At 37.2% G+C, this 10,047-nt stretch overlaps 1 protein-coding gene across 1 annotated transcript; it reads left to right on the forward strand.

Moving 5' to 3' along the window:
* The first annotated feature begins 704 nt into the window (after window positions 1-704).
* On the forward strand, window positions 705-9,809 carry LOC131232991 (protein WVD2-like 1). The gene is made up of 7 exons (XM_058229536.1): window positions 705-887; window positions 5,367-5,931; window positions 7,327-7,415; window positions 7,515-7,608; window positions 7,696-7,767; window positions 8,301-8,411; window positions 9,271-9,809. The coding sequence occupies exons 2-7, from the start codon at window positions 5,371-5,373 to the stop codon at window positions 9,556-9,558; spliced, it is 1,215 nt and encodes a 404-aa protein (XP_058085519.1). The 5' UTR covers window positions 705-887; window positions 5,367-5,370; the 3' UTR covers window positions 9,559-9,809.
* Window positions 9,810-10,047: the final 238 nt, after the last annotated feature.

The following is a 10,047-nucleotide window of genomic DNA, read 5'->3' on the forward strand; positions in this document are numbered from 1 at the left end:
TGGGGCAGGCATTGTAGCAAATCTCGTGTGTTAGATCCGGGTCGTGCATTATGTGGGACACTTTGGAATTAGGTAGATGAAAAATAGGCCGCTACAATGATCAGATGGGCCATCTCTGTATTCTGCCACCAGCAGTTGGTAAACACCTTTAACCACGCATTTTGGACAGACATGGTCCACTTGATGATCAGACTCTCCTATTGTGGGCCATGGTATAAAACGGTGGGTCCCCCATCCTACCAACCATAGAAAAGCCTAGTGTAGTCGTTTTGTATGAGACGTACAGGGACTTTAGCGCAGACTTGCCAAGATAGCACATATATGCAAGATCTGGGCCATTCATCAATTAGGGCGTCAGGAGATCATTCTCAAGATCCAAAGTTAGCCGTTCATTCATCAAATAACACATGAATGGATGTTGACTTTATTCTTTTTCCCAACCGTTCATTTTTTTCATATGAGTGTGATAGAATAGGTCATCAGATTACTAGATTTTATTGGACATAAGATTTATACACTATGTATCACGTTACGGATGGTTTCGATCTCTTACACGTGTTACATATAGCCACGTATTCCACGAAGACCTCGTTCATCTCACACGAGCGAGAATACTTACTGTTACTCGTAAGGATTCCAATCGCATTTCCCTGAAAAAATAAAAAGAACCGGACCCGCCTAGGGTTTTCGAAATTTGCCGTTAGTTGACGGCGTTAAATCCACACAGCGATAAATACCACAGACATCGACGGCACGAGAGCCGCGCAAGAGGAGAAGCAGCAGCAGAAGCAGAGCGAGTGAAGAGAGAAAAGGGAAGCAATTCTCTCGTCGTATAATTCCTAAAGTAAACCCTAGATTTTTATCAGATCGCAAAAAAGAAGAGAATCGTAAGAAATCTCTCCTTTTTTTAATTTTTTAATTTTTTAATTTTTTAATTTAAAATTTAAAATTTCCATCTGTTCTTCTCGATCTCGTGAAATTTATCTGAAATTTGTGATAAATGACAGGGTTTTTATTGAATCTGTCTTCGGTCGAGGACAGAGAATGTGTCTTTTGTTTTTTCGATTTCGATGGTTTCTATATCTGTATTTTCTCTGATTTTTCTGTGGATCGAGTAGAGAGGAGTGCTTCTTTTGCTTGCATTTACTCTGTTTGCGAATTCTTTCAGTATTCGGATGTAGATCGAGTGGTTTGCTTCTTTTCCTTCGTTTTTGTATGTATTTAGGAAGTTTTTGGTTTTGATTGTTCCTTCTTGGTTAATTTCTTTGATTTTTCTTTCAATCCAGCTGGGATGGCTGTATTTTCAGCTTGCTTTTGTGAATGTTTGGTTATTTTGTAAGATCGACTGTAGATTGAGTGATTTTCGCTTGCATTTTCTTCATTTTTTAAAAGAATCGGACAGGAAATCTGAACTTTTCAGTTTTGATTGCATGTTTTGTTTGTTTCCTTCGATTTTTTTCTGTTTACCCAGCTGAATGTAGTTTTTTCCTTTACATTTTCTCCGTTTTCAAATTTACTTTGGCCTAATTGACGTTAGACCAAGTGTCGTTTCTTCCATCTTTTCCTCTTTCTTTTCAATTAGAAGTGTCCGTTATTGCTTCTTTTTTTTTTTCCCTTACCCATTGAATCTGATGCATTTTCATTTCGTTCCCTAAATGCTGCGTTTGGATGTACTCCAAATTTGTGGGAAAAGAGGCGTTTGGGGTCACTCAGAAAAACCACATTCGACAAGATAGAGCTTTATCCGCCTTTTCTGCTTCCAACAATGTCTCATTTGTCGCTGCTTGAATCTGCAATGCATAAGATGTTAATTTGAAATGGGGCATTGTGCTCACCTTCCTAGTGTCATCCAAACACACCCTATATTGGTTTGATTCTTCAGTTTATTTGCTTTTCTCATTCTGGTCATTGTTCTTCTAAATCCACCTTGAGGAATTGTGTGTTTTTTTTTTTTTCCATCTTGATTTAGCTTCCTTTTACTTCTTCATGTATACATCTTTCTCTTTCATTTCGTTTTAGTTGTTTTTTCTTTTATATCTGCAGAAGAATGAGTTTTTATTTTTATTTTATTTTATTTTTATTTTTATTTTTTTCAGTTTTTCTGCACTTCGAAGGAAAACGAGCAATTTTTGCTCGTATTCTTCATTTTCCTTCTATTGCCATCAATCAACTGAAAAGTAGTACTTGCTGCTTTATTATTTCTTTTTCAACCTTTTGAATGCAGCGATTTTTTTTTTTTTTTGCCTCTCCTACGGTCATTCAAACACACCCTATATTAGTTTGAATCTACAGTCTATTTGCTTTTCTCATTCTGGTCATTGTTCTTCTAAATCCACCCTGAGAAATAGTGTTTGTTTTTTTTTTTTTTTTTAACCTTTTCTTTTCATCGTTATTTTGCTTACCCTCTCTTCTTCATGTATACATCTTCTCTTTCATTCAGTTTTAGTTGTTTTCCTTTCATATCAGCAGTAGAATGAGTGATTAGTTTTAATTTCCTTGCTTTATTATTATTATTTTCGGCAATTGGAAAGGAAAAGTAGCACTTGTTGCTTCATTATTTCCTTTTCAACCTTTTGAATGCAGTGACATTCACACCCCCCCCCTTTTTTTGTGCCTCTCTACATTTAATGCATTCAAATGTGATACCCGTGAATCTGTGTGTTCTTGCATTCATTATTTCTAAGATGGATCATTTATTTTCATTTAAGCCCGGATGATGCTGGTTTTTTCTGTGGCTGGTCGCTCATTTTAGTTCCTGAGGTTTTATTTATCTGTTTCCTTATTCAGATCTGATGTCTTCTACCTAATTTGCAATTCTTTCTGCATGGTGTTTTTATTGATGTCATGCTGTACTTTCTTTTTGATATCATATGTTTGATTCTTTTATTCGTCTGATAATTGCACTGCTAAATGAATGGTCCGTAATTAACATTTACAAGGTCTTGAAAGCAATATATTGCTCCCGTGTTGTAATCAAAAGAAATATCCCACATATTTAGGGAAGCTAATGCTGCTGCAAATTGCCTTGCCTCCATCCGCCCTAACTTTCACTGAACATGGGTGCAGGATTCCTGCCTGTTTATCAAACTTTTTGTGTAATGACACTTCTGTGCGCACTTGTCTTCATTTCTAGTGTAATATTAGTGGTTTCCTTTAGAAAAATAAAAAAAGAAATAAAACTGAAAATAAATAAACTTTTGTAATCCAATTAAACACTCTTTATTCATTATTTTTTTTAGCAATGTTGGTTACTCAAGGAAACCTAGTATGATCTGTTTTATCATAACTATATTTATTCAGGGCCTGGTGATGGCATTGAAGCCTGTCACAGATCATGATTGCAGAGGTTTTTATTTTTCTTTTGATTTTTTTTATTTTATTTTTTTTTTGCATGCTTATTTTGGTCTCTTTTGTTAGGTGAACACACACGCATGTCCACACACACACACACACACACACACACAAAGTTCAATGCCTTTGTTCAGATCTGTTCTCTTTTTTCTGAGATTTAGTTCACAACGTCAAGTGAGTGGTGTGCTGTATGCTGATGACTGCATCCAATTTGCATTTTGAATTATTTCCAAACTGGCATATTCATCTTTTTCTTTGAAGCCTTGTAGTTTTCCTTGGTTATGGACATACTGATTTGCTCAAATAATTGCTTCCCATCTGTTTATTGTTGTTTGTTTTGGTGTTGGATCGATGGATCTAATACTTGTTATTGAATTCCAAATGGTCTATGTTGTGTAAACAGTATAATGAGAAGTGACTGAGCAGGTATTGTAAACTTTGATTGGTTTTATTTCTCCTATGTAAATTAAGGCTACTCTTTGTTAGATCAATAAATAAAGTAACAAAGGACCAGATCAGGTCATGTTGAAGTGAATTAAAACAAAAAGGGATAGTTTGGGATTTTGATTTTTCAGGAGATTCTATGCAGGTGCAGTTTTGAGTTAGGATTCTGAGATCTAACTGTACTTTAGGAGCCATTTAAGATTTATAACGCTTTGTCAGATAACATTACATGCATCTACACAAGAATGTCACCTTATATTGTGGCATCCCATAGTGAGGGCCTTGTTTGGAAACCATTTTTTCCATGCCAAACACTGGGCAAGGAAAAGGGTTTTCCTTTGATTGATGATTTGTGCTGTTTGGATCACTGTTTTAAATATCGATGATATCGGCCGATATATCCCATGATATATCTTGTATCCCACCAGTGCGATATGAAACACACTAGTAGCACGATATATCCCATATGTTCAATCTAGGGAGCATTTTCGAATTTCGATGCTCTTATTTTCTATGAATCATGTTAAATTAGTGTCAAATTATTACAAATTCATGATTTTTCATGTTCTGCACGAAAAATTATGAATTGGGATCTTCGATTGTGAGATTTGAAGGAGATGGGCTGAGTTGCGAAAAATTGAAAAAAATTCAAAATTTCCTAGTTTCTCGCAATTTCTTTGCAATCTGTGTTCAAACATCACATCAAACATGTCTGTAACCTAATCTAGTGATTCTTCTTTTGCTTTTGAATGTATTGCTTGTGTTTCCACATGTCTTTTTACATTTATAAAATATATGAATAGACATTGAATATACTTACATCAATTTAGTTAGACAACGCATAGATTAGGACCACATACAAAGAAAAGATATTATGTGTACTTGTTTTTTATAATGTTTTGATTTATAAGTGTGTATTGATGTCTTTTTTTAACAATCACCGAAGTTTCATAAAAAAATTCAACCAATTTCCTAATGTTTCCCCATGTTTCCAACCGCAGTAATACATTACACAATACAACCGATATATCCCATGCGATAACCGATACGTATTCGTATCCTAAGAATGCGATACGTAACGTGATACTGATATTTCAAACACTGGTTTGGATCACAGTGAAAAGGGTGGGTTCCACCAAACAATCAGTACACTTTCTCCATATTTTAGATTCTTGGCACAAGAAACTAGGTGGGTATTGTGAGAGGAATATGAGATTTCAACTTGCGATCCAAACAAGAACTCAAAATTGGATTCCATGATTCAATTATTCTTGCAGAAATATTCAGTGCATGATAATAATAATAATTATTATTTTTTCCTTTGTTTTCTCTTGGACACAATGTACCCAAAATGCCCATAACAAACTTCCACCACCTGTCAACAAAAAACCCTGATGTTACACTCACACGACCAGTTGTATGATTCTAGTTCTTTCTTTCAAAAAATTGTTAAAGTAACAGATGAATCACATGATTGGGATATTTATGCTGGAAAGATGTTCATCAGATGTCAAAGTCTTGGTTCAGGTCTTTGGCTTGAGTGCTTGACAATTGTTTTTTGTCCGTTGCAGGGCAATGGGGAGGGAAGTTACAGATATTTGTATGGACAAGGAGCCTCATTGTGTCGTGATTTATTCAAATGGTGACACTCATGGTCCAGTTAATGACATTGCTCCTGGACATTGTGAAATCACCGAATCAAATGAACAAACCAAGGGGGATCCATACCCTCAAATTATTGCAGAGAACACTGAACTAAAGGAATACGAAGTGAAGGAATGCACTATTGACAACTCAGTTGAGATTGCTGATCTTTGTCTAGACGAGGACTGTCAAAAGGATCCTGATGTGCCTTGTGTTAGGAACATAAATACCAAGAATGGCATGCAGGAGGAGAAAACAGTGACATGTGAAGCTCAGAAGCCAAGCAATCAGAAGAAGTTAAGCTCTCCTGTGGAATCAGCATCGAGATCTTCCAATGCTGGAAATGCACGATCTAACTGCACCGTTCCACAGCCATTTGCTCTGGCGACTGACAGGCGTGCTTCAGGTGGAACTCGACCTACTGGGGCTGAAGCTGGTGCAAACAAAGCTGCTAATGCAAGTCTGCAATCCTCTAGCTTGAAGAAGACACAGGTAGCATGTTTGTGAGTTTGGTTTTGTTTTACTTTTATCCTTTGATGGATATGATATAACCGTTGCTATTGAATTTTGTAAGACACAAGAATACTGTCTGAGTCTGCATTAATCACGTTATGGATTGACCTGTTTCTAAATTCTTATAACATGATTGTGTTACATGAGTAATATTTCGTGACTGTATAAATTAAGTTTTTTTCAAGGATATGATATTATAGTAAGCTCAAATTTTGTTTGAAACTGTTTTCATGATCCATGTATAATATAAAAACTAGGAAATTTAATTATTGGGTTCTTTTCTGGGTACTGTTATTAGCATCCATAGTCTATGTTTACCCCTTAGAACTTGTATTTTCTTTTTGAAAGATAAAAGGGAATTTGTCAAGGCACTGAGATGGTGCCAAAAAGCTTACAACCCTATCAATATTGCATTACAAGAAACCCACTCAGCTACAGGGGATTTCATCCGAATAGTCCAAAAGTCTGCTAAGACTGCCAACCTCCACAATGCCCGAGCTTCCATCGGGAGTCTAACCCTGTGACCTGCCACTAACAGACAATCCACGAAGGTAGGCATACACCACTGGATCTTGAAAGAAGATAGGCTAGAATCCCAGCCTTTCGAAGAAAAAGGCAATGGATAAATAAATGATTAGCTGTCTCCTCATCACCCTTACATAAATGATAAACCGTCTCCTCATCACTCTTGGAACTTATATTTAATGATGGCTTGCATGTTTCTCTAGGCTGGGCCCTTGATCGTGGAATCCGTTTTTCATAATTGCAATAGAAGGATCCTTGAAAATCCTTATTTTTGTTATTGGTAAGGACTTTAGGGCTGTTTGGGTTGATGGTATCTTCTGGAAAACTGTGGAAAATGAAATTGATTTCCACAGATGTGATGTTTTGCATTTGTAAAAACTGTAGAAATTGCTTTCCATTTCCACAGTTTTCCTCGAAAAACTGAGATATCCATTTCCTTGAAAAACAAAACTGTTAAATCTAGATTTTGATGGTTACAAGAGACTGCTCTTGCTTTTTGACTGTTGACCTATAAACAATTATCTGGAAATCACGCGCTAAAACATGTTAACATGGATTCTTTTCCACATTTTACCTTTTCCTTTGATGCCTCATTTGGCTTTCCATATCCATGTTTTGGTTTTCGCCTATCCAAATTAAGGAAAAAGGGGAAGAAAAATGTTACTACTGCTTGGAAATTGTTCCAATTTGGTGCTGTGGATTTGTAGGAGGTAGCATTGTATGGCATTTTGAATTAATCCATTGATGAATGTGATTTCACATGCGCTAAGAGAAATCATTCAGCCAGTATACATCCATTATTGGGGTTTATCTATCAATGATGTCTGTACTGTTACAATGCTATTGCAGTCAAACTCACCTCTCATGTCAAGGAAGCCACTCCAACCTGACAATACAAAACATCCAGATGAAGAAGATGCCTGCTCTATTGCTTCTTCGTATCCTCTGATGGCTCCTGTTGTCTCCTCGAGTCTTTTTGTTTCACTATCTTCTTTTGTTTTAGAAGTTTTGGTATTGAATTTCCTCAGCTAACATAGAACTGCAGCGTCAGTACGGACATTGAAAATCAGGATGACCATGGCATCTGCTCCTGTTTTTAGATGCAGTGAGCGTGCAGAGAAGCGGAAGGAGGTAGGTTCTTGATCAGAGAATTGTTTGTGAAGTTTCGTATTGTATCTTGACAGTTACAACTTTTTTCTATATTTGTCTTTCTTTTAGTTTTACTCAAAGTTAGAGGAGAAACACCAAGCTTTGGAGGCAGAGAAAAACCAGTGTGAAGCCAGGACCAAGGTACACTATGACATTTATTATTATTATTATTATTTTTAAGGTACACCGTATCATTTTCTTTCTCTGATGAGGAAATTTGCAATGTTCAGACAAGCAATTTGTCTGGCCCAATAAACTGTATATTGTACTCGTGGGGGCTGCATGCTGGTGATCTGCTCCCTGACTTGATTATCCTGACTGTGGACAGTAAGCTGTAATTTTTCCATTCACAAGCCACCAGTTATGGATAGGATCATCTTACAAAGATGTTAATGCATGACCCTTCCCATGATGGGCCCCACTGTTGCTGGGTAGAATAGGAAAACACACTTCCTTTTCCAATCATGTATCATATATAAATCTCTGGAGGCCAGGTGTTACATGACATCCATTTTCTTTCTTCTTCTTCTTCTTCTTCTTTTTTTTTTTTAAAATTTTTTTTTTAATTTTAATTTCTTTATTTTGCTAATTATGGCAATATGAGGGGGGAAAGCTGTCGGCTGAACATACATGATTCTATTATCTTCTGCTTTTAACCAATCTGATCTTTTCAGGAAGAGCGGGATGCAGCTTTAAAGCAGCTTAGGAAGAGCTTGACGTTTAAAGCAACTCCAATGCCCAGCTTCTACCACGAGGGACCTCCTCCTAAGGTTGAACTAAAAAAGGTACTCTATCAACCTTCTTCTTGTTCTTCCTTCCCTCCCCCACCCCACACCCCTCATTTTCTTTTCTACTTCTTCTTCTTCCTCTTTTTAAATAGGTACTCTCGTGAACTTTTCCCTCTATTCTGTATATAGTGCAATAGGATTAGGTGTTCCTCGACTGACCAGGCTTCTGAAATATGAGGAAATGGCATGGGAAACCAGCTTTAGCTTTAGGAAGGAAATGCCAATGAAATCTTTTACTAGACATAATGATGGCAACTAGCTGTTTAGTTTGGTGTGGGACTGAATATGGTATCCACTTCCCACTGCCTAGTGACAGCCTATCCTCTGTTCATGTCACATAGATGCATGTTAATTCAGTTAGGCCAAGCCCCAACTAACACTGATGGATGATTCTAACCGTCCCATTGGTGGCCAACAAATGGACGGTTTGAGATGGAAATGATTGGTCCCATTCCAAAGGTGAATTGAATTGCTATGATCATCTCATTAGTCGCTGTGCTACATATAGAATGTGGAGCCACTGGTTTGGACAATCTGGATGAACATGTATGAATTCTGTGTTGTAGAATGGATTCTGTTGCCATTTTATATATAAAGTGGTGGTAAAGACAGCACATCATGCCCTTGGAAACTATTGAACTTAAAAATACCCCCTTGTTTATGATGTGAAAAGAAAAGCAAAAAAAATGCCCTTCACGAAATTCAGATTGTGCTTTCTTTCAGATCCCTCCTGTTTTTCTCTACATGCTGTTGAATACATGGTTCAGTTTTGCCACACTGATGAGTAATTCCATAGAAATTTAAACATATCTTTAGGAGACTGATCTTGATATCTTTTTCCTGTATTGGATGACAGCTGCCTACTACACGTGCCAAATCGCCAAAGCTGGGTCGGAGAAAGAGCTGCAGCGATGCAATTAATCCATCTCAAAGAGACATGAGTGCTGTGACTTGTGCACGGGCAAACCGTCACAGCCTGGGTAATTACAAAGAAGACAATGGCAAAGATCACAGCATTGCAAGGAATGGAAATGGTGCTTGCAAAGATAAAGGTGGCCTTAAACCAGTGAGGGAGAGCCCCAAATCCGCCCCTCACAGTAAGATGACAGGGCAGAGAAATGTGGACATTGCAGTGCACTCATAACAGGATGGCGTGCTCTTATTTAAATGAAAGGTTAGGTTCTTTGCTTCCCCCCTCCCCCTTTAATTTAATTTAAATGTGGTGGTGTTGTGAGATTGCTCCATCTTCCCCTTGCAAGAACTTACTGCAGTGGTTGTTGTGTGTTACATGAAGTGTAAATTTTGTAAGTTAAAGTATCTGATGAATTGACATGTTAGTGAACATTCTGTAGCTTGTTAGCTTCTTGTAATGCTTCTGTTTGAAATGACTAGCTCGTTGCATGCTTACTAGTGTAGATGGATGATGGCAAGTATTATTAATACTTATATATGTTGCTAGGTGTGTAAGTTAGTTGGGTCAACCTGACCTGACCTGACTTTGACTCCACCTCAATACATGATAATGACTTCATGTCAACAGTCATTATGTATTAGAGATGGCCATCTCGCATACATAATTACTGTAAAGTAAAGTGCGATGAACTCATTTTTAGGCCGTCTCCCAAACAGGGCC

Source organism: Magnolia sinica, chromosome 18 (assembly GCF_029962835.1).
Source record: "Magnolia sinica isolate HGM2019 chromosome 18, MsV1, whole genome shotgun sequence".
Taxonomy (NCBI): domain Eukaryota; kingdom Viridiplantae; phylum Streptophyta; class Magnoliopsida; order Magnoliales; family Magnoliaceae; genus Magnolia; species Magnolia sinica.

Bases quoted from the DNA above. Each gene is read 5' to 3' on its own strand.
- LOC131232991 (XM_058229536.1), top strand. From the start codon at position 5,371: ATGGGGAGGGAAGTTACAGATATTTGTATGGACAAGGAGCCTCATTGT. The intron at 5,932-7,326 runs GTAGCATGTTTG...ATGCTATTGCAG, and splicing joins CTAGCTTGAAGAAGACACAG to TCAAACTCACCTCTCATGTC. The intron at 8,412-9,270 runs GTACTCTATCAA...ATTGGATGACAG, and splicing joins CTAAGGTTGAACTAAAAAAG to CTGCCTACTACACGTGCCAA.